Raw genomic sequence first — 24,161 nt, 5'->3', positions numbered from 1 at the left:
GTTTTGTTAATGTGTTTCGTAAAGTTTAGTTTACGTATGTTTTCCTTACATTTTTTTATGTGTTTCGTAAAGTTAAGTGTAAGTACGTACGTACGTATCTGCTGTTTGCCCTCCTCCTCTGTCGCCCCTTTCGGAGATAGCCTCACTCGAAAAGTAAGCTTCCACATTTTACTACATACGTACAGTATTTCTTGTATACCATGTACACTAATACACTTTATTTACAGGTATATTAGCAGTACGTATTAAGTTACGTATTGAATGGTCCAATTTGTTGTAGTATTTCATTGTTTATAGGTCAATTTAGCTTCATTATGAAATTTACTGGGGTGTTTTTGGAGGGCTTGGAACGGATTAGCCATTTTACATGTAAAATGCGGTCCAAGATACGAAAAGCTCATGATATGAAGGCCGCCTCGGAACGGATTAATTTCGTATCTCGGGGTACCACTGTACTGTAGTTCTTGAGTGGTTTTTCACTAGGCCATATATAGGCCAAAATTAATAGGCGAGTGCATAAAAACTGAAAATAGTAATCACAACTATGAAAACTATACAGTACTTAATTAATTCACCAATTCTATGGTTCCTGAGCATAATGAATTCAATGACTCGGTGTCACTGTTTTATTTATCTAAAACTTAAGGTAAACAACAGGATTCACTGACCTGGTAAATTATGACATGAGGATGAGTTCCTTGGAATGGCATCACTTGAGTGAGAAGATGCCATGCTGTAATGCCCAGTGAGAAAACATCACAACGGTCAGTAATCTCCTTACCTCGTAATACCTCAGGTGCTTGATAATTTATCGTGCCCAACACATGCTAAAAATGAAAAAACTTATTTAAAGGCCTGAACAATTACTTGGCTGCTCCATACATAAATCATCTTCTATTTAGCAATATAAAACAAAAATTTATTTGTCAAAAATGAAAGTCTTCCTTGAACAATGTCAGTCAACAATATCAATGGAAAAACAATCTCAGAAGTTAAAAATGAGTAACATATCACAAATGGTTTGTGATAGGGTATTTCAAGAAAATTAGCTTCAATGTGTATAATGGCTGGATCTAATATTACTAATTTCTGGATGCTTATGACCTACTGGCAAAATATGCACATAAACTGTGCTTACACTCATCTACAACAGCATGGTAACACAGGTTATAATAATCATTATATTACCAGTGTAAAAATTACCCTAATGGTATTTTTTCAAAAATGTTAAAGTAATATATCAACAAACACAGTTATGTGTATTATTTCAAGACAAAATGCCTTATGTATCCAAAAATGTACTTTTTCTGAGTGTAGCAACAAAAGTTTATGGCCAATGAATTCTAATTTGGGCTTAGTGTTGTTCAACCATGACCACCATTTTTCTCCACAGGCTACTACATTAAGCACAGTGTGCGGAATTAAATTAATTTACTCCCTGCTTACGGATGGCATGCTAGGTCCTTATATTTGTGATGCAGTCTAGACCATCTCTCATACTACACTAAATTTTTATATAGTACATGAGTAATTTATACTTATTTTCCCAAATCCCTGAAAAGAAGGGTTGGAGTTAGGAAGGTCATTCATTCATAGTGTTAGAAACACCTGGAAAAAGCCCACAAAACATGAAGTCCATTTGAAGAAGAAGAAGAAGAAATCTTCTTGATATTTTGGAACAGCATGTTTTAGACCCTCTGGTAATTTTGGGCGATATAATGAATTACCAGATGTTATTAGGCAATTTACTCTTGAACTTTTTCAATTTCCTCAACATCCATTGTAGACACATATGAAAATCTGTCCTTGACTTAACTAAAGGGTTAAGAAAGAAGCCCCGCCCACTTGTTTCTTTCTCTGTTTCAAACTTATGAATGGAAGAGAGTACTAAAATATGGCTTATGGCTTTTTAAGTTTTGAATAACTGACAATAACCAATCCTATGCATTATCTGTCATATAGGCATTTGTATGTTTTTTATATATCATGCATATCTTAATACCAAGATAATGGGGGTAGTGGGCCAGTTGTGAATATAGGATATTGCAGATCTGGGGCAATGACTATCTTCTGTTAGCATAGTATGGTATGGTGCATTGTCTATTACCAGGATCGATGGCTCAGGAAGTCACTGTAAAAGTAGCAATGTCAGCCATCAGAGTAGCAATAATTTGACCATGTCCCCATGGTATACATATAGTTGCCAATGATGTTTTTTGCAGTGAAACAAAGGAAAGAATTCTCAACAAATCCTTCCATAGAATGATATAATTATCAATTTGATAAAAGAATTTTACAATCATTTCATGTTCTGGTGCTTGGATTATAAAGGGAACCCTTAAAAGAAATTATCCCTTACCTTTTTAGAGAAATTCTTAGCCCGTTGGCTACTTTCTCTGCACTATATGCAGCGAACAGCTGTAATGCAAATGCAATGCAGCATCCATGATGACAATACTGCAGCGTGTTTGTCATAGCTGATACAGTCGGATGGATGTATACTTGCAGCTATGGGTGACTTCAGATGTTAGCGCATACCGGATGACAAAATAAACATACGTACCTGAAAACCAGTAGGCTGTCCCCGGTTATCAGCAGGGGTTCCATTCTCAGAGGGGTACTGATAAGCGAGAACCGCCATTAACCGAAACTCAGCAATTTATGGTGCTTACGGTGCCAAGTTTTGGTTAATGCGCCTGTGTTAGGTACCTATGTTATGGCACCATAACTCTATTATCGGCACCTTGTGGCACCAATAACCGAAACTCGGCCCTTATGGCGCCATAAATCGCCGGTTTTATGGCACTAGACAAGTGCCATAAAACCAGATCGCCATTAACCTAGACTGGCAATAACAGAGGACTGCCTGTACACTGCCCATCTGATTATGTTGATTCACTCATTTGTATATACTGTACTGTAAATGAGCCATGAGGGTATAATAATCTCTCAAACCAATGAAATACAGATAAACTTTAATGTATAAACTAATTTGGATATGTAAAACGTAAAAAACCATATTGTAGCGCACACTTCCATTCATAAGTCTGAGACAGAGATAGAAACAAGTGGGCGGGTTTTTTTTCCTAACTTTCTAAATCAAGGCCTAATCAATAAGTTCTGGTACTTCATTATATTGCCCAAAATTACCGGAGGGTCTAATACATACTGTGCCAAAATATTAGTAAGATCCAGCTGATATATAAAAAGATATTATTCAAGAAAACCTATGCGACAAAAGCCATGAAATGGTTAGTAAGAATTTTCTAAAACATGTATAGTGGGAAAACAAGAGGTCAACAACATCTATTTCAAGAGGTAAGATTATACTGTATAATTCTGTAAGCAAAGATTTTTAAAACAAAACTAACCTCATTTCTTTCAGCATAAAGCTTGGTGCAACATCCAAAGTCAGCCAGCTTGACATGACCAGTTTGTGACAGAAGTGTATTAGCAGGCTTAACATCCAAGTGAACAATGTCTTGAGAGTGCAGATATGCCAAGCCATTTGCAATCTCTCCTATGAACCTAATGAAGCAAAAATGATTATATTTGAACTTTCCTTACAACACAAAAAATAGTTCACAATGAAGCCATATGTTCATATATAACTGAATACAGTGCTCCCCACTTTTATGCAGTATTAGGTTCCAGTACCTGCCGCAGAAATGCAAAAACGGCAGATATGCAAAAATCCCATCTAGAAATCCTTATAACTGGTTTATAACTGCCATAAACCATGTATCACATAATCTAAAATGCTTTTAACTGTTTATTTTAACATTTCACTGCTTAATTTGATAGTTTAAACAAAAATATACTTAAATTATCATACTAAAATAATTTAATGTCATTTCAAATAAAAATACACCCCAAACCATCATCCCAACCATTCTAAGACACCTTAGTTTAGTGCCCTTCAACAACTGTTACCCTTCAAGTACCGGTATATAAGACCTCTAAAATGCTTATAACAATGATTTACTCATTTTAAAATATGATATTGTTATGATACAATAAAGTTTCATACATACTTACCTGGCAGATATATACTTAGCTATCGACTCCGTCGTCCCCGACAGAAATTCAAATTTCGCGGCACTCACTACAGGTAGGTCAGGTGATCTACCGCCCCGCTCTGGGTGGCAGGACTAGGAACCATTTCCGTTTTCTAATCAGATTTTCTCTTCCACCTGTCTCCTGCGGGGAGGCTGGGTGGGTCATCAATCGTATATATCTGCCAGGTAAGTATGTATGAAACTTTATTGTATCATAACAATATTTTCATACATTCAACTTACCTGTCAGATATATACTTAGCTGATTGACACCCTTTGGTGGAGGGCAAGAGACAGCTAACTACTGAATAGACAGGTAAACAACATATGTTGTAGGTATTTATAGACCTTGGTTCCTACCTTATTAGGTGGAAGACTTCGTGGCTACTGCCTAGGAGTCTGCTTCACCTCAAGAGCCTTAGCGAGATTGTGATCTGCGGCCAAGAGTTCTTGTGGGTCTGTCGATGGGGTCTTGTCCACTTACTCGGCAGAGCCTAACTGGCATTTGTCAATGGGTGCTAATCCGCTTATATGACAACACGCCTTCTTTAACCCTCTTACGCCGATTGGACGTATTAAACGTCGAGTCAAAATGTCTCCTGTATGCCGATTGGACGTATCATACGTCGGCTCAAAAAAGTTTTTTTTAAAAATTCGCGGAAAATACTTATAGGCCTACCAGCCGAAAACTTTTGTATCACGCGCCTTGGGGGATGCTGGGAGTTCACGGATCAAGGCGTTGTTTTGTTTACAATCGCTACGCAGGCGCGCAAGCGCGAATTTCTTTCTTATCGCACTAAAAAGTATCAGTGACACATCTCGGAAATTATTTCGTCACTTTGACATAATTATTGCACCATTTTAAATTATCCTTTACATGAAGTATTATATATGAAAATGTGCGCAATTTCATGCACAATACAACTAAAAAATACTCATGATTGTAGCTTTTATCAATTTTGAAATATTTTCATATAAATAACGATAAGTGCAAAAATTTCAACCTTCGGTCAACTTTGACTCTACAGAAATGGTCGAGAAACGCAATTGTAAGCTAAAATTCTTATATTATAGTAATATTCAATCATTTGCCTTCATTTTGCAACAAATTGGACGTCTCTAGCACAATATTTCGATTTATGGTGAATTTATGAAAAAACTTTTTCCTTACGTTCGTGCGATAACTCTTCCGATAAATTTTTTCGTGCGATTGTCCTAATGTTTGCACCCTTTTAAATTTGCCGTTACATAAAGTTTTATATATGGAAATGTGCGCAATTTCATGCAAAATACAACAAAAAACAACCCATGGTTGTAGCTTTTATCAGTTTTGAAATATTTTCATATAAATAACGTTAAGTGCAAAAATTTCAACTTTCGGTCAGCTTTGACTCTACCTGAATGGTCGAAAAACGCAATTTGTAAGCTAAAACTCTTATATTCTAGTAATATTCAATCATTTACCTTCATTTGCAACGACTTGGAAGTCTCTAGCACAATATTTCGATTTAATGGTGAATTTATGAAAAAAAAAAATTACGTTCGCGCGGTAACTCTTCCGAAAAAATCAGAATTTTTGTGCGATTGTCGAAATGTTTGCACCATTTAAAATTAGCTGTTACATAAAGTTTTATATATGAAAATGTGCGCAATTTCATGTAGAATACAATTAAAAATGATTGAAGGTTGTAGCTTTTCTCTTTTTTTGAAATATTTGCATATAAATCACGATAAATAGAAAAAAAAAACCACGTTCGGTCAAATTTGACTCTACCGAAATAGTTGAAAAACGCAATTGGTAAGCTAAACCTTACGGCCTAGTAATATTCCGTCATTTTTCTTCATTTTGAAACAAATTTGAAGTCTCTAAAACAATATTGTGATTTATGGTGAATTTTTGAAAAATATATTTACCTTCACTCCGCGCGCCGATTCGCGGCCGCAAGTCTCCGAAATACGTACATGGCATTATCCTAATATTTGCTCCTTTTCATATTAGCCTTTTTATAGAGTTTCATATATCAAAATGTGCGCAAATTCATGAAGAATACAATAAAAAATAATTGAAGGTTGTAGCTTTTTCCATCTTCGAAATATGTGCATATGAAAAAATATATATATTAAAATTTCGACATTCGGTCAAATTTAACTCGTCCGAAATGGTCGAAATCTGCAATTCTAATCTAAAACTCTTGCAGTATCGTAATATTCAATCATTTGTCTTAATTTTGAAACAAATTGGAAGTCTCTAGAACATTATTTAGAATTACGGTGAATTTTTGAAAAAAATATTTTTTTGCGTCCCCGCGTTACGAATTCGTACATCATTTTGTGATAATATTTTTCCGGTGTTGCTTTTATTGTTTTACAATGTATTATATATCAAAATGATCCCAATTTAGTGTACAATACAACGCAAAAAAAAGTAACTGGTTAGCTTTGACCGTTTTCTGCACAGCGTGATTTGAATACAATTATGTATGAATATTTTTTTTTCGCTACCATATATCGCATTATTTACATATGATAATGATATTATTTTTCATTTCTGATGGTTGCATTCTAAACTTCAAGCAATGACAAAAAAAGGAGCCAAAAATGAACTCTTAATCTTCAAAAGTACGGGCGCTGTAATTTTTTGAAAAAATTATTTTTTCCACTTCCGCGCTCACTCCAAACCAGGCCCGGCATACGGGAGACGTTTTGATTTTTAGGGCTCCGGCGTAAGAGGGTTAAGTAGCACACAACCGATCCCGATCACCCGATCCTAACACCCGTGTTAGTTCTAAGATTGCCAAGAGCCATCCCCAAACTCTTAGCAAACAACCAAAAACTCGATAAACACACACGAAAGTAAAAAAAAAAAAAAATTGTACCCCTCTAAAAGTCAGTTACCACTCGATCTCCTAGTGAAGAGAAATGAAGGCCGTCTGTGCGACATCTGACACTTCCATGCACAGGAAAACCAAGAACGCATCCGACAAGAGGGTTACGTACACTTATTTAAGGATCGGTGCTCGCTCCAGTACCCAGAACCGTCTGTGCTGACACAAACGGACCTAGAGAATAACATTTCTCATACGTAACGCATACATCCTTTAAGTACTGAGATGCAAACACTGAGTTGCATCTCCAATAAGTTGCATCCAAAATATTCTTGAGAGACATTTCTTTGGAACGCAATAGACGTCGCGATTGCCCTTACTTCATGAGCTCTTACTCTTAATAGTTTAAAAGAGTCATCTGGGCAGTTCTTATGCGCCTCGGTAATCACACTTCTTACAAAGAAGGCTAAGGCATTCTTAGACATTGGTCTTTTGGGGTCCTTTACCGAGCACCATAGACCGTGTTGCGAACCCCCCAACTGCTTCTTTCTGTCCAGATAGAATTTAAGTGCTCTGACTGGGCAGAGGGACCTCTCTGCCTCTCTGCCTACCAGACTAGTCAGGACTTTTACCTCGAAGCTCCTGGGCCAGGGATTCGAGGGATTCTCATTCTTAGCAAGAAATAGAGTCTGGAACGAACAAATCGCAGAGTCTCCCTTGAAACCAACTCGTGACTCAAGGGCGTGCAACTCGCTGACTCTTTTTGCCGTAGTGAGAGACAGCAGAAACAGACACTTCCTTGTGATATCTCGAAAGGAAGCAGTGTGAGGTGGTTTGAACCTTTCAGAAGACAGAAATTTTAGGACCACATCCAGATTCCAGCTCGGAACTCTGGGTTCTATTGATTTTGATGTTTCGAAGGAACGAATGAGATCGTGTAAATCCTTATCATTTGTCAAATCTAATCCTCTGTTTCTGAATACAGCCGAAAGCATGCTCCTGTACCCCTTAATAGTCGGTATAGAGAGATGCGATTTTTCCTTCAGGAAAAGAAGGAAATCCGCAATTTCGGTCACAGATTTATTGGAGGAGGACAGCTTCTTCGACCTACACCAACTTCTGAACACCTCCCACTTCGATTGGTACACTCGCATAGTAGATGATCTGCGGGCTCTGGCAATTCAATTGCGCTTGCCGCCTTGCGAGAAAAACCTCTCGCTCTGACAAGTCTTTCGATAGTCGAAAGGCAGTCAGAGCAAGAGCGGGTAGGTTTTGATGGTACCTCTCGAAGTGGGGTTGTTTGAGCAGATCTATCCTGTTTGGAAGAGATCTGGCGAAGTTCACCGTCCACTCCATTACCTCTGGGAACCAAATTCGGGATGGCCAATATGGGGCTATCAGAGTCATTCTTGTCCCCTTCGAGGCCACAAACTTTCTGACTACTTCCCCCAGTATCTTGAATGGGGGAAAAGCGTACACGTCTAGCCCTGACCAGTTCAGGAGAAAGGCGTCTATTGCATAAGCTCTGGGATCTTCTACTAGAGCGCAAAATGTGTCAATCCTTCTGGAGAGGAACATGGCGAACAAATCTATTTGAGGCTTCCCCCAAAGAGACCAAAGGCTCTGACACACTTCTGAATGGAGGGTCCATTCTGTTGGAAGGACCTAGAACCTCCTGCTCAGCCTGTCCGCTCACACGTTCCTCTCCCCTTGGACAAACCTTGTTAGGAGAATTACATTCTTTTGATTTGCCCAAATCAGCAGATCTCTTGCCAGTTCGTAGCGAGAGAGTGAGTTCCTCCTTGTTTATTCACATAAGCCAGAGCGGTGGTATTGTCGGAGTTTATCTGCACTACTCCATCTCTGACTATGTGTTCGAAGCTCTTTAGCGCTAGGTGAATTGCTAAGAGCTCCTTGCAATTTATGTGCCATGACACCTGCTCTTCCGACCAGGTACCTGACACTTCTTTGGATCCTAAGGTTGCACCCCAACCTGTCTCCGACGCGTCTGAGAACAATATCAGGTTTGGGTTCCGTACTTCCAGGGACACTCCTTTGTTCTCTTCTAAAGGGGTTAACCACCACCTTAATTGATTCTTTGCTTCTGTTGAGATTGGAAAAGTATCTGAGAGCTGTCCTGTCTTCCAATTCCAACTCCTTCTCAGGAAGAACTGAAGCGGACGGAGATGCAGTCTTCCTAGAGGAAAGAACTGTTCGAGCGAGGAAAGGGTCCCCAGAAGGCTCAACCATTCCCTCGCTGAACTGCGCTCCTTCCCTAAGAAGCTGGATACTGTGGTGCAACCTTTCTTTATTCTCTCTAGAGAAGGAAATACTCGAAAACCCCGAGAATCCATCCGAATCCCCAGATAAACCATGTTCTGGCTGGGGACCATCTGAGATTTCTCGAGATTTACGATCAATCCTAATGACTTCGTCAGTTCCAAAGTCGTTGAAAGATCCTCCAAACACTGCTTTTGAGACCTGGCCCTGATGAGCCAGTCGTCCAGGTATAGGGAGACGTTTATCCCCTTCAAATGAAGGTGTCTTGACACATCATCAGTCTGTGAAGACTTGGGGAGCCGTGGACAGGCCGAAACACAGGGCCCTGAACTGATAGATCCTCCCCTCCAACATGAAACGAAGGTACTTCCTCGACGAATGATGAATCGGGATGTCGATATATGCGTCTTGAAGGTCTAGGGACGCCATCCAATCTCCTTGACAGAGTGCTGCAAGGACTGAAGCAGACGTTTCCATGCTGAAATTTTGTTTTTCTACGAATCTGTTCAGCGCACTTACATCCAGTACAGGTCTCCATCAACCCGAAGCTTTCGCTACTAGAAACAAGCGATTGTAAAACCCCGGGGAGCTGTGATCCAGTACCAGCTCGATTGCTCTTTTGTCCCACATCTGCTCTACCATTTGACGAAGAGTATCCATCAGTACAGGGTCCCTGTATCTGGCGGACAGTTCCCTCGGTGTTGTTGTCAGGGGAGGGCTGTCCTTGAATGGGATATAATAACCCTTCTCGATGATCGACATCGACCAAGAGTCGGTTCCTATGTTTGCCCAGGCTCCCGCAAAGACTTGCAACCTGGCTCCTACAGGTGTTAGGAGAATCGTTTCTTCATTTTCCCTTCTTAAAGGGTCTGAAGGAAGATCTTCCCCTTTTTTCTGTTGTCTTCCTTCTGGTGATCGATCTGGCCGGAGGGCCTCCTCGAAAGGGCTGCTGCTGAGCTGGACGAGCCCCTTTCTTTTCCTCACTAGCCACAGGTCTATTCTTCCTTGAAGACTGCCTAAGGAGATCTTGAGTGGCCTTCTCAGTTAGTGAATGTGCAATGTCTCTCACCAACTGAGAAGGGAATAAATGTTCTGAGAGAGGAGCGAACAACAAAGCGAACCTCTGCGAAGGAGAGACGGCCTTAGTGAGGTAAGCACTATAAACCGCCCTCTTCTTTAGCATTCCCGCACCTAAGAGGGAGCAGACTTCCGCCGATCCATCTTGAACAGCTTTATCAATGCATGTCAAGATACTATGCAAGGCTTCGGGGTTTAGATGTTCCGTTTCCTGGGACTTCTTAGCCAAAACCCCAAGGGACCAATCCAGGAAGTTAAATACTTCCAAGGTGTGGAAAAGTCCCTTGAGGAGATGGTCCATCTCAGTTCAAGGCGTGTCTCCTCGAGGAGTCTACAAGACTCGAGAAGTCTGATTCGGCCGAAATGGGCAGAGACAATCCCATATTCTCTCCCGTCTCATACCATATGCCTCTTCTACCCGTTTGTTTGGCAGGAGGCATACAAAATACTGTCCTTCCTAACTCCTTTTTCGTCTTGATCCAGGAGTCAAGCGATTGTAGGGCCCTCTTCATGGATATGGCCGGTTTCATTTTCAGGAAGGACGAAGACTTGTGCGCTTTCGTGCTCGAAAAGAGCGAGCGTGGAGAAGGAGGAGCAGCTGGAGTCAACGAATCACCATACTCTTCTAAAAGGAGAGAAGAAAGAACTTTATAATTCGAAAGCCCTTCTTTATTTGTAATCTTGTCTTCCGAAATGTCCTCTAAGTTAAGAGGTTCGGAAGGAGAAAGCTCCCTTCTTTCGTCTGTCTCCTCCCTTGATTTCTTCCTCTCCGAAGAAGAAGCACTTCTAACAGGAGAGGGACTAAGAGTTATTCTCTCTCTACGCCTATCCTTAGGAGAGTCTTGAATAGTTTGAGCTTGGCGCCTGGAGGACTCCTGGCGGTTGTCAGGCTCTTCTTGTAAAGAATGCGCCTGGCGCTTAGCAGGAGTATCTTGCTCAGAATACTCCTGGCGCCTGGGAGGCGCATCGTACTCGGAATACTCCTGGCGCCTGGCAGGCGCATCGCGCTCCGAATACTCCTGGCGCTTGGCAAGCGCATCGCGCTCCGAATACTCCTGGAGCCTGGCAGGCGCATCGCTCTCCGAATACTCCTGGCGCCTGGTAGGCGCATTTCGCTTGGCAGGCGCTTCGCTCCTATCAGGCGCTTCCTCTCCTCTAGTTGGATCTGGCGCTTGGTTGGCGTTCTAGGCCTCGAACGATCTAAAGAATAATCAGGCTCTTTGCGCCTGAAAGACTCCTCTCTTCCCGTGATTACTTCGAAGTCAACTTCACTATCAGGTGTTCTCTGGAGCCTACTTGGCGCCTGGCTTCTGGCTGGCGCCAGGCGCTTGGCAGGAGTTACTTCCTTTTCAACTTCTCGCCTGCCTAATGCTCCGCTCCCCCCAGAGATGGCCGCCTGTGCGACAACTCCCCTGGAAGGCTCGTTGCGCCTGACAGGAGATCGGTATCTAGATCTTTTTACAGGAAGCCTATCGTCCTTTCTACTAGTAGGCTCCTTGGAAAGTACTCCTACCAAAGACGCTAGTTGCTCCTGCATATTTAACAAAATCTTCCTGGTAGAGGACTCCTCCTCGTTCGAAGCAGGAGAGGGAGATCTCGAAGGCGCTCGAGGCTCCCTTACCGTCCATGGATCTAACTCCTTCCTAGCCTTCTTTACTACCGAAGGCGCATCTTCTTCAGAGAAGCGCTCGGGGCTAAAGTTGAATTCAGGCTCTTTCCAATTCCTCTTCAGCGGACGAGAAAGCTTCGACTCCTTCCATCCTCTTTTCGGAGAAGGCGAACCTGAAGACGAAAAGCACTCTCGTAGGACGCTTTTCCTATAGAGGTCCCTGGCAGTCTGAGACGTAACAGATTCTGCCAAAGGGATGCCTGATCGTTGGGGATTCTCCACGACCTCCGTAAGGCTTTCGACTTTCCTTCTCCTCTGGGCCAGGGAGCTTGGAAGCGGTCTAGGCCTGGGAGCGTCGCAGAGACGACCAGACACCCCCTCCACCACACTGGAGACACTTATATCACTCGAAAAATCACATTCACTTTGCTTACCTTCCAATGCTGCCATTTTTCCTGCATTTTTTGAAGGGAAGCTCTGAGTTTTGCAATTTCCGAAGCAGAATCAGAGGGGTTGGCAACCTGTGATCGGGCTGATAAAGAATGAGAATAATTATAAGAAGCAGCAGCTACAGAACTAGATAGAAGTTCACGAGATCTAGATTTACTACGGCTTTTATAGACCGCCTTCCTCTCGCTATCTTTCTCTAACTTCTTCAAGTAAGAAGTTAAATTCTTCCATTCTTGAGCACTCAGTCTTTCGCACTCATTACATGTGTTCTCAATCGAACACTCAACTACTCTACATCCATGGCATGCAGTGAGGATCTACCGAAGCCTTCGAAATCCTCACCTTACAGCCCTCATTCACACACACTCTGAAACTAACACTAGAGTCAGACATATTCAAGAAAAATCCAAAGCCAAGTCCAAAAACAATTCGACGATAGCGAATGCCAAACAACGATCCAAGTACGTCACCAAAAATCAGTCGAAAGATGATCAAAAGCGTTGAAAAAAGAATTCCAGTCAGGAGGTAGTAACAACAATGTTGACACCACCGGTGACAGAGAAAATCTGATTAGAAAACGGGAATGGTTCCTAGTCCTGCCACCCAGAGCGGGGCAGTAGATCACCTGACCTACCTGTAGCGAGTGCCGCGAAATTTGAATTTCTGTCGGGGACGACGGAGTCGATAGCTAAGTACATATCTGACAGGTAAGTTGAATATATGAAAATTAATATTAATATCTATAAAATGTTTAATATAAATTAAACATATCTGTCCTACAGAACATATGACTAATAACCAAGTTACCCTTGTATTGTATACATAAGACATTTTCTCTCATAGTACTGTAGTATTAATCATTTTAAAATTATCACTAATTTGCTTTTTTTTGGTATAACAACACTTTTTATTCACTAAAAAATGATATTGTTATTATACAATAAAGTTTTATACATACTTACCTGGCAGATATATACAAAATTATACCCACCCTACCTCCCCTCAGGAGACAGGCGGTATAGAAAAAATATGATAGAACATGGGGATGGTTCCTAGTCCTGCCACCCAGCGGCAGGTAAGTAGATCACCTGACCTACAGGTAGCGTGTGCGCGAAATTCGAATTTCTGTCGGACGACGGAGTCAAATAGCTAAGTATATATCTGCCAGGTAAGTATGTATAAAACTTTATTGTATAATAACAATATCATTTATATACATTTAACTTACCTGTCAGATATATACTTAGCTGATTCACACCATTGGAGGTGGGAAAGAGACAGCTAAATATAGAATCAAACAGGAATCACAACTATCGTTGTAGGTAATAAATAAATAAAACCTTGGTTCCTACCTGTTTAGACTGAAGACTTCATGAATAGAATCCAGGAGTCTAGTCAGTCTCAAGAGCCTCAGCGAGATATTGATCTATGGCTAAGAGTTCTTGTGGTTCTGCCAAAGGGGTCTTACCCGCTTACTAGGTAGATCCTGGAAGGACTACGTCAATGGGTGCTTATCCACTTACTTGACAAGACCTTATACAAGGAGCACAACATCGATTCCGATCACCTCAACCTATCCATGTTAGTTCTAAGATTGCAAGAAGTTATCCCCTAACCTCTTGCAAACAACCACAAACTCGAATCACAAACATTCGTACAGTAAAGTACAAAAATAAAAATAAAATTAAAAAAAAAAGGTTTGTACAATCTAGCCAGTAAGACGTCTCTTGATTCCCCCACTGATCCAAGCTAGGACGTCCGTGCGCCAGCAAGCATACTAATCAGCAGAAAAAACCAACAACTCGTCTCACAAGGTAGATCTATGTACTATCAAAATTTTGAACAAATACAAATTTTTCTAAGGATCGTTATGTGCTTCCAGCCCCAGCACTGTATCGGCTGATACAAAAGGACCCAGAGAGAAACACTTTTCATATGTTACTTTAACGTCCTTGAGATAGTGCGATGCGAACACTGAATTACACCTCCAGTAAGTCGCATCCACAATGTCTTTTAAAGACATGTTCTTTTGAAATGCTAATGAAGTGGCTACCGCTCTAACCTCATGAGCCTTCACTCGGAGAGTCCTGAAAGAGTCTTCAGTGCAGTCATTATGAGCATCCGTAATGGAATGCTCCTCACAAAAAATGCTAATGCATTTTTTGACATGGGTCTACTAGGATCCCGAACTGCGCACCACAGGCTTTGTTTACATCCGTTTAGTTCATTCTTCTTCTTTAAATAGAACTTCAAAGCTCTAACCGGACATAAAGATCTTTCTAATTCCTCTCCTACTAGATTTGAAAGTCCTTTAACTTCAAAACTCTTGGCCAGGGTTTAGAGGGTTCTCAGTTCTTGGCCAGAAACAGAGTCTGGAAAGAACAAATTGCAGCATCACTCTTAAATCCTACTCGAGAATCTAGAGCGTGTATTTCACTAATTCTCTTCGCAGTCGCTAACGACAACAAGAAAATACATTTTCTCGTTAGATCTCTAAACGACGCGTTGAGAGGAGGTTCAAATCTACTAGATGATAGAAATCTCAAAACTACATCTAGGTTCCAGTTAGGAGTGCGAGGAGAAAAGGTTTTAGAGGTTTCAAAAGATCTAATAAGATCGTGGAGGTCTTTATCTTCTGCAATTCTCAAAACCTCTGTTTCGAAATACGGCCGAAAGCATACTTCGATAACCTTTAATGGTAGAAACTGATAATTTTGATTCTTCCCTAAGGAAAATCAAGAAATCCGCTATGTTGGTCACAGAGGTATCGGAAGAGGACAGTTTATTCTTCTTACACCATCTTCTAAAAACATCCCATTTTGATTGGTAGACCCGAATAGTTGACGATCTCCGGGCTCTAGCAATTGCTTTTGAAGCTTTGCTTGAAAAGCCTCTCGCTCTGACAAGTCTTTCGATAGTCGAAAGGCAGTCAGAGCGAGAGGGGGGAGGTTTTTGATGGTACCTCTCGAAATGGGGTTGTTTGAGAAGATCTCTCCTGTGTGGAAGAGATCTTGGGAAGTCCACTGTCCATTCCTGTACCTCTGTGAACCAATCTTGAGACGGCCAAGAGGGAGTGATGAGTGTTAGTCTCGTCCCTCTTGATGCCGCAAATTTTCTTAACACCACTCCTAACATTTTGAAGGGGGGAAAGGCGTAGGCATCTAGGCCTGACCAGTCCAGCAGCATGGCGTCCACCGCTATCGCTCTCGGGTCTTCCACTAAGGAGCAAAAGTTCTCTATCCTTCTGGATAGGTAGGTGGCAAAATAGGTCTATATGTGGACTGCCCCACAGGGACCACAGAGCTTGACACACCTGAATGTGAAGGGTCCATTCTGTGGGGAGAACTTGGTTTAACCTGCTTAGCCTGTCTGCTCTGATGTTCTTCTCTCCTTTCACGAATCTTGTGAGAAGAGTCACTTTCTTTTCTTTTGCCCAATACAACAGCTCTTTTGTTATATGGAACAGAGAAAGAGAGTGAGTTCCCCCTTGTTTCTTGATATAGGCCAACGCTGTGGTGTTGTCCGAGTTGACCTGTACCACTTGACCTAACACCTCTGTCTCGAAGGCTTTTAGAGCTAGAAGAACGGCATAAAGTTCTTTGGAGTTTATATGCCAGTCTAGCTGATCCTTCCTCCATTGGCCTGATATTTCTTTTGTCCCTAGAGTCGCTCCCCATCCCTTCTCTGAAGCGTCTGAGAACAAGATTAGGTTTGGGTTCCGAACTTCTAGAGACAAGCCCTCGTTCTTTTCTAAGGGAAAAATCCACCACTTCAGATGATTCTTTACTTCCAGAGGAATACTGAAAGTGTCCGAAAGTTGCCCGTTCTTCCAACTCCAAATTCTTCTTAGGAAGAATTGAAGAGGGCGAAGGTGGAGTCTTCCTAGCGAAATGAACTGTTCTAGTGAGGAAAGGGTTCCCAGAAGACTTAACCACTCCCTCACCGAACTCCATTCTTTCTCTAGGAAGCTCGAGATTTTCTGTAATCCCCGAGCAATCCTTTCCTGGGACGGAAAAGCCCGAAAACCCCGAGAATCCATCCGAATCCCCAAATAGACTAAGTTCTGACTGGGGATCATCTGCGATTTCTCGAGGTTCACGAGTAATCCTAACGTCTTTGCTAGGTTCAAAGTAGACTGTAGGTCCTCCAAACACCGTTTCTCCGACTTGGCCCGGATTAGCCAATCGTCGAGATACATTGAGATGTTTATCCCTTCTAAATGAAGCCATTTGGCCACGTTCCGCATCAGATACGTGAATACTGAGGGGCGGTCGATAGGCGAAGCACAAGGCCCTGAATTGGAAGATTTGTCCTTGAACAACAAATCTTAGATATTTTCTTGACGATGGGTGAATTGGAACATGAAAGTAAGCATCCTGAAGGTCCAGGGATACCATCCAATCTCCCTGACGTAGGGAAGACAGAACTGAAGCTGAAGTCTCCATGGAGAACTTCTTTTTCTCCACGTACCTGTTCAGGACGCTTACATCTAGGACGGGTCTCCATCCCCCCGAAGCCTTTGGAACCAAGAAAAGGCGGTTGTAAAACCCCGGGGAGAAAGGATCTTGCACTAGCTCTATTGCATTCTTGTCCCTCATCGACACCACCGTCTGAAGGAGAGTCTCGTTCAGTCCAGGGTCCTTGTAACTCGTCGACAAATCCTTTGGAGATGTTGCCAAAGGAGGTCTGTCTACGAAGGGAATGATGTACCCCTTCTGTAGGACAGACAGAGTCCAGGGATCTGCTTCTCTTACGGACCAGGCATCCAGAAAGTATTGAAGTCTGGCCCCTACCTGTGCTTGGAGGACATGGCTGCTATTTGCTCTTTTTAAAAGAGCGGAAGGAAGACCTCCCTCGCTTGTCGAAGGGTCTTCTCTTCGAAGTTGATCGAGTTGAAGGGGCTCCACGAAAGGGCACCACTGGAGTCCGAGCCACCTTCTTCTGAGTCGTAACTGCAGGTCTACTTTTCTTTGTAGATTGTACAAGAAGGTCCTGCGTAGCCTTTTCCGACAAGGATCTCGCAACATCCTTCACTAAAGATGAAGGAAACAGATGTTCTGACAGAGGTGCGAATAATAGAGCGGACCTCTGAGAAGGAGAAACTCCTTTCGTCAGAAAGGAACTGTAAAGAGATCTTTTCTTTAACATTCCAGATCCAAAAAGAGCCGCCAACTCACCAGAACCATCTTGCACAGCCTTATCCATGCAAGATAGGACACTGTGCAAAGTTTCTGGATCCAGAAAATCTGGCTCACTCGTCTTCTTAGCCAGCACCCCAAGAGACCAATCCAAGAAGTTGAACACCTCTAAGACGTGAAAAATTCCCTTAAGGTGCTGATCTAATTCCGACATACTCCAGGACGCCTTTGCTGAATTGAGAGACTGTCTTCTCACAGACTCTACAAGACTCGAGAAATCTGAATCTGCAGACGAGGGGAGCATCAATCCCATCGCCTCTTCTGTCTTATACCAAATGCCTCTTTTCCCCGTCAGCTTGGAGGGAGGAGAGCAATAAACCGTTCTCAAAGTTTCCTTTTTTGATAAAAGCCACGAATCTAAAGACTGGAGGGCTTTCTTCATTGAGATCGCCGGTTTCATCTTTAAGAAAGCCGAGGATTTCGGGGTTTTTGTGCTCGAAAACAGAGATCTCGGCGAAGGAGGAGCTGCAGGACTAAGAGAATCCGCAAACTCCTCTAGAAGTAACGAGGCTAAAACTTTATAATTGGAAAGTCCCTCGTTAGTTGAAACTTCTTCCTCAGAAATCTCTTCAAGTTCAAGGTTAGAAGGAGATCGCTCTTTCCTGAACGATTCTCTATCAAGAGAAGCCGCTCCAGGAGAAAAGTTTCTAGTAGGTGAAGGACTACGAACAATACCGTCCCCATAACTAGTAGAGGCCTCACGTCTAGAAGAAGCCTCGCGTCTGGGAGGCGTTACGCTTCTGGCTGGCGTCTTGCGACTTGCAGCGTCCTCGCGTTTACCTGGCGCCTCTCTCCTGGGAGGCGTCACGCCTCTGGTTGACGTCACGCGCCTTGGAGCGTCCTCGCGCTTGCCTCGCGCCTCTCTCCTGAGAGGCGTCACGCTTCTAGTTGACGTCTCGCGCCTTGAAGCGTCCTGGCGCTTGCCTAGCGCCTCGCTCCTGGGAGGCGTCCTGCTCCTGGGAGGCGTCCTGCTTCTGGCTGGCGTCAACCGCTTTGGAGCGTCCTCGCGCTTGCCTGGCGACTCTCTCCTGAGAGGCGTCACGCTTCTTGTTGACGTCTCGCGCCTCGAAGCGTCCTGGCGCTTGCCTAGCGCCTCGCTCCTGGGAGGCATCATGCTTCTGGCTGGCGTCAACCGCTTTGGAGCGTCCTCGCGCTTGCCTGTCGACTCTCTCCTGAGAGGCGTCCTGCTTCTTGTTGACGTCTCGCGCCTCGTAGCGTCCTGGCGCTTGCCTGGCGCCTCGCTCCTGGGAGGCGTCCTGCTTCTGGTTGGCGTGACGCGCCTATCTCGACGCTCGCGTCTACTTGGCGACTCGCGTCTGTAAAGCGCTTCGCGCCTGGCTGACGTTTCACGTCTAGCAAACTCGACGCTCTTGTCTGGCGTCTCGTGCCTGGAAGGCTCTACGCGTTTCGTTGGCGTCTTGCGTTTGACAGGAGAACGGATCCTGCTCGGCCTATGCAAGGCTGATGAATCCGATTCCAAATCAGAGGAAGACAAATTACTATGGCGAGTCTGAACCCTCGATAGCCTAGACTTCTTAATAGGCAGGAAATCGTCTTTCCTTCTGGGAGGGTCTTTATACAGAACTCCCACAAGAGAAGTGATGGAATCCTGCATAGTGCGAAGGATTCTTTTAGTCTTCATTATTGTCTACCCTCGGTTGTTTAATTACTGAATGGTCCTCCTCTTGAAAACGCTCAGGACTAGAAGTAATCCTGGGTTCATCCAAACGTCTTTTCAGGGGGCGAGAAAGATCCGCCGATCTCCAACCTCTTTAGGTGAAGAATTCTCCGAGGAGAGAAAGAAACACTCACGCAGAACGCTTTTTCTGTAGCGTTCTCTGGCATTCTGTGGCGATACAGAAAATGCCGAAGGGACGTCTGACTGTTGGGGATCCTCCACAACCTCCTTACGGCTTTCGACATTCCTTCTCCTCTGGGCTTGGGAGCTTGAAAGAGGTCTAGGCCTGGGAGCGTTGTGGAGACAATCAAACGCCCCCTCCACTGCACTGGGGACACTTATATCACTATCCACAGCACTATAATCACACTGCTTACCTTCAAAGGCCGCCATTTTGGTTTCCATTTTCCGAAGGGCGGCTTTAAGATTCGCAATCTCAGATGCCGAATCTGTGTGTTCTAATAAAGGAGCAGGTACATTAGATGGGGCAGTAAAAGGAGAAGAGGGTATAATATTACTGATAACCCCGCTAGAACTAGATAAAGGTTTGGAAGAAGACCTCCTCACCCTGTCTCTTTCTAACTTCTTCAAGTATGAGGTTAGAGATTTCCATTCTTCCGCACTCAAATCCTTGCATTCATTACAAGTATTACCAAAAGAACATTCATACATCCTGCATTTCTTGCAAATAGTATGAGGATCAATCGATGCCTTCGGCATCCTAACTTTACAACCCACATTCACACACATTTTCACCACATTTCCAGAATCAGACATCATGTTGAACAATCCAAATCAAATTCCAAAAACGGTCCACAATCGCGTATGCCAGTACAATCAATGCAAATACGTCACCGAGAAGTCCAAACGAAGATCAATTGCGATGCAAAATACGAATCCAGCCGGAGATACCCACAACGATGTTGCCAGTATGGCCGACAGAAAAAATATGATAGAACATGGGGATGGTTCCTAGTCCTGCCACCCAGCGGCAGGTAAGTAGATCACCTGACCTACAGGTAGCGTGTGCGCGAAATTCGAATTTCTGTCGGACGACGGAGTCAAATAGCTAAGTATATATCTGACAGGTAAGTTAAATGTATAAAAATATATTTTTTCATATTGTGTATATAACTAAATATTGATTTTTATGATAAAAATGATTTACAGCCTACTTATAATGTAGTTATGTACCTATTAAGCTCACGCCAGGTTGGGCCTCTGTGTATGGGTAATGAAAGATGTATTTGAAATTATGTTACTGTAAAGTTTTTATGATAAAGCATGTTGTACAATACTTAAAAATATTTGCTATTTATTTTCATTTTATTTTCCAGTCTGCTATTACTGGAAAATAAAATGAAAATAATTTGTGAATATATTTTAAATACACTTATTGTAAAATATTCTTTATCATAAAAAATCTTTACAGCAATATCATTTCAAATACATCTTACATTACATTGAGAGAGAGAGAGAGAGAGAGAGAGAGAGAGAGAGAGAGAGAGAGAGAGAGAGAGAGAGAGAGAGAGAGAGAGTCTTTGTTGGCAGAAAAGTCAACTCCCATGTGCTTAAATACAGAGCTAAGCATAGCTCTTTATCCTTTAATAGTGGATGTAGAGAGTGAAAGAGAGAGAGAAAATCAGATCTGAAAGGTCTTTGCTGGCAGAAAAGTCAACTCACAAGTGCTTAAATACAGAGCTAAGCATCAGCGCTCTGTATCCTTTAATAGTGGATGTAGAGAGAGAGAGAGAGAGAGAGAGAGAGAGAGAGAGAGAGAGAGAGATGTAGAGAGAGAGACGAGAGAGAGGAGAGACCGAGAGAGAGAGAGAGAGAGAGAGAGAGAGAGAGAGAGAGAGAGAGAGAGACTTTGTTGGCAGAAAAGTAAACTTCCATATGCTTAAATACAGAGCTAAGCATAGCTCTTTATCCTTTAATAGTGGATGTAGACACCCTGCTCGAGGATCTCAAACATAACAAGAAATCCTGGATTTCTGCTATAGACGGGACCAAAAGGCTGCCCACTTTGCTTGATATACATTACTGGATGATTGTCTTCTGCATTTTGCAACAACTTTTGCAGCTGGGCTTGAAAAGCCTGTCGCTTGTAGGAGTCTCCTGACAGTCTGAATGTGGTCAGAGCACAAGTGAATAGTCCTTGGTGATACTGTCTGAAATGGGGTTGTCTGAAATGGGGTTGTCTGAAATGGGGTTGTCTGAAATGGGGTTGTCTGGAAAGACTGGTTTTTTGTGGTGGCAGCCTTGGAGAGTCCGTGAGTAATTCCACGGATCCAGAAACCATTACTGAGCTGGCCAGTAAGGAGCAATTATCGTCATCATGAGGTTTTGATGAGATCTGAACTTGTTGATGACCTCTCTCACCATCCTGAACAGAAAAAAGGCATACAGGTTCTTGTCTGACCAGTTTATTAACATCCCATCTAATGCCCATGTGAGAGGATCCTGGGCTAGTGAGCAGTGAAGGTGGAGGCAATGACTCTTGGCTGTGGCAGAAAGGTCCTGTATCAGTTTGCCCAACAATTTCCATAAGTTGAGACACACTAGAGGATCTAGTATCCACTCTGTGGGGAGAACTTACTTTCGTCTGTCCAGTTCGTCCGCCAACACATTGAGTTTGCCTTGAATAAACCTCTTTAAAATCGATGTACGATTTTGATGTTACCATAAGAGCAGGTCTCTTGCTGCCTTGCACAGAGTGAAAGTGTGTGCCCCCCAGCTGTTGTGTTGTCTGAGTGGACTGTTATTACTTTGTTGTTGATCTCTGTTGAGAAGTTTTTAATCCCCAGTGGATGGCTACCAATGTCTTTACATCTATGTGCCAAACTTCTGAGACTTCCCTGTTTCCTGGGAGAGCTCCCCAATCTAGGTCTGTGGCATCTGAATAAAATACTAAGATGGATGAGAGAGTCCCGAGAAGGCTCATCCAATCTTTTGCCGAACAAGTCTGAAGAGAGAGAAACTTCTCTATCTTCTGGAGGCAGGTGTCGATGCTTTTGGTGGAGGGAAAAGCTTGAAAAGCTAGAAAGTTGATCTTCATCCCCAAATATGCTATCTCTTGACAAAGAGGCAGACGTCAATCCTTTTGGTGGAGGGAAACACCTGAAAAGCTAGAGAGTTGATTTTCATCCCCAAATATGCTATCTCTTGACAAGGGACTAATTAAGACTTCCTTAAATTTATTTAAAGGCCCCGTTCTTGGGCTAACACAATGGTTTTCTGCATGTCTTCCATACATTTCAACTTTGTCTGAAAGCAAACAAGCCAGTCCATGAGGTAGAGAGAGATCTTAACACCTACTAGGTGTAGCCACTTTTGTTACTGGAGCCAGAACACAGGTAAACACCTGGGGAGCTGTGCAAACGCCAAAGCACAGAGCTTGGTAAATTCTGTTCTGGAAAAGGAATCTCAGGAATTACCTCCAGTCTTGGTGAATACAAGGATGTGGAAGTATGCGTCCTCCATATTGATCGACATCATCCAATCTCCTTGATAAATTGAGAACAATACTGTCTGATTCGTTTCCATTTTGAACTTGGTCTTCGACACGAGCAAGTTCATTGTGCTCACATCCAAAACTGGACTGCAGCCCCCCGAGGCCTTGGGACCACACAAAGACGGTTGTATAAAGCCCTGGAATGGGGACCCTCTACCACTTCTATAGCCCTCTTTTCCAACAGGGATGTCACTTCTTGGGTGAGAGCAAAGAATTTCTCTGAGTTGGCAGAGTAAGCTGTTAAAATTACCGGAGAGCTGGCTAAGGGAGGGTTTTGACTGAAGGGAATGGTGTACCATTCTTTGAGAAACTTCACAACCCTTCTCACTTCCCAACTCTGCCAAAAATTAAGGAACCTTGCTCCTACTGGAGTATGGAAGACTTGCTACTCACATTTTGATGGAAGATTTTGAAGTAGATAACTTCTTGATTGCTTGGGGAGTAAAGCGGACAGTCCCTCAAGCTCTGGGGAAACTTCTTGGCTTACCTCTGCCATGAAAGGGCTGATACTGAGTGGAAGAAGAAGTAGTAGTAGCATGAACATGAGAGGCAGTCATTTCACTAGGGCACTTTGCAGACAGTGGCAAAAGATTGAGTGAATTTCTTCTGAATATCAGAAGAAATCTGCAGAACTGTGGTCTGAGGACACATGTGCTTATCATTATGCGGCAAGAAAAGAGGAGCGGATCTCTGAGAGCAGGTCACTTTTTTGGTTGTAAAGGAGCAATGAAGCTCCCTCTTCTTGAGGACACCTATGGTGAATAGGGATCCTAATTCAAGAGACCATCTGTAATGCCTTTATCAAGGCAAGATATAACTCCAAGTAAGTCAGATACTGAGTTCTCCAACATGGCAGCACACTCCTTAATTTTGCAAGCTAAGGGTCCTACAGACCAATCCAGAAAACTCATAACTTCAAAAAGACAGAAAATGTTTTTCATAAGATGATCCAGTTCTGAAGTCAAAAACTTAATTTTGGTTAAGTTGAAGGTTTACCTCCTGGAAGAGTCAATAAGTCTGGAGAAGTCCCCATGGGAGGAGGCAGAAACTCCCAAGGAAAGAGCTTCCCCTGTTGCGTATGAAGGAGGGAAACAAAGTTGACTTTTCCTTGCTCTCTCTTCTCTGAGAGCCACAAGTCCATTTCTTTCAAGGCCTTCTTAGCTGACACGGAAAATACAAACTTAGGAAGCTTAGAGTTGTCCTCTACCTGGTTACCCATCTGGTAAATAGAAGCTGGGAAGTAGGACCTGCTGCCAAAAAGAAACTAGGGAATTTTTGCTAGCAAATATCAAAGCAAAGAAGAACACGTTGTAGGAGGACTTTCCTTACCCACTTCCTCCTCTTCTCCTTCCTCCGAAGAGACAGGAGACAAGTTGGAAGGGAGTTGAGCAGATACTGGGAGTTGAGCAGATACTGGAGTTTTTTTAAACAAACCCAAAATACTATCAAGTTTCTGCTGAATATCCATCATT

The 24,161-nt window shown here is 42.8% G+C and overlaps 1 protein-coding gene across 3 annotated transcripts in view; it reads right to left on the bottom strand.

The window, feature by feature from the left end:
- Window positions 1-24,161, bottom strand: part of LOC135219892 (uncharacterized) — a 173,183-nt gene that overhangs the window by 69,102 nt on the left and 79,920 nt on the right. For 2 of the 3 annotated variants that reach the window (XM_064257049.1, XM_064257050.1), the window contains exons 8-9: window positions 3,372-3,528; window positions 669-827 (exon numbers count right to left, since the gene is read on the bottom strand). In XM_064257049.1, the coding sequence (XP_064113119.1) occupies window positions 669-827; window positions 3,372-3,528 (316 nt within the window). The remainder of the gene's footprint in view (window positions 1-668; window positions 828-3,371; window positions 3,529-24,161) is intronic. The other variant, XM_064257051.1, reaches the window with a different exon arrangement.

This window comes from Macrobrachium nipponense, chromosome 1 (assembly GCF_015104395.2).
Source record: "Macrobrachium nipponense isolate FS-2020 chromosome 1, ASM1510439v2, whole genome shotgun sequence".
Lineage (NCBI taxonomy): Eukaryota > Metazoa > Arthropoda > Malacostraca > Decapoda > Palaemonidae > Macrobrachium > Macrobrachium nipponense.
This window is presented reverse-complemented; position numbering and strand designations above follow the sequence as displayed.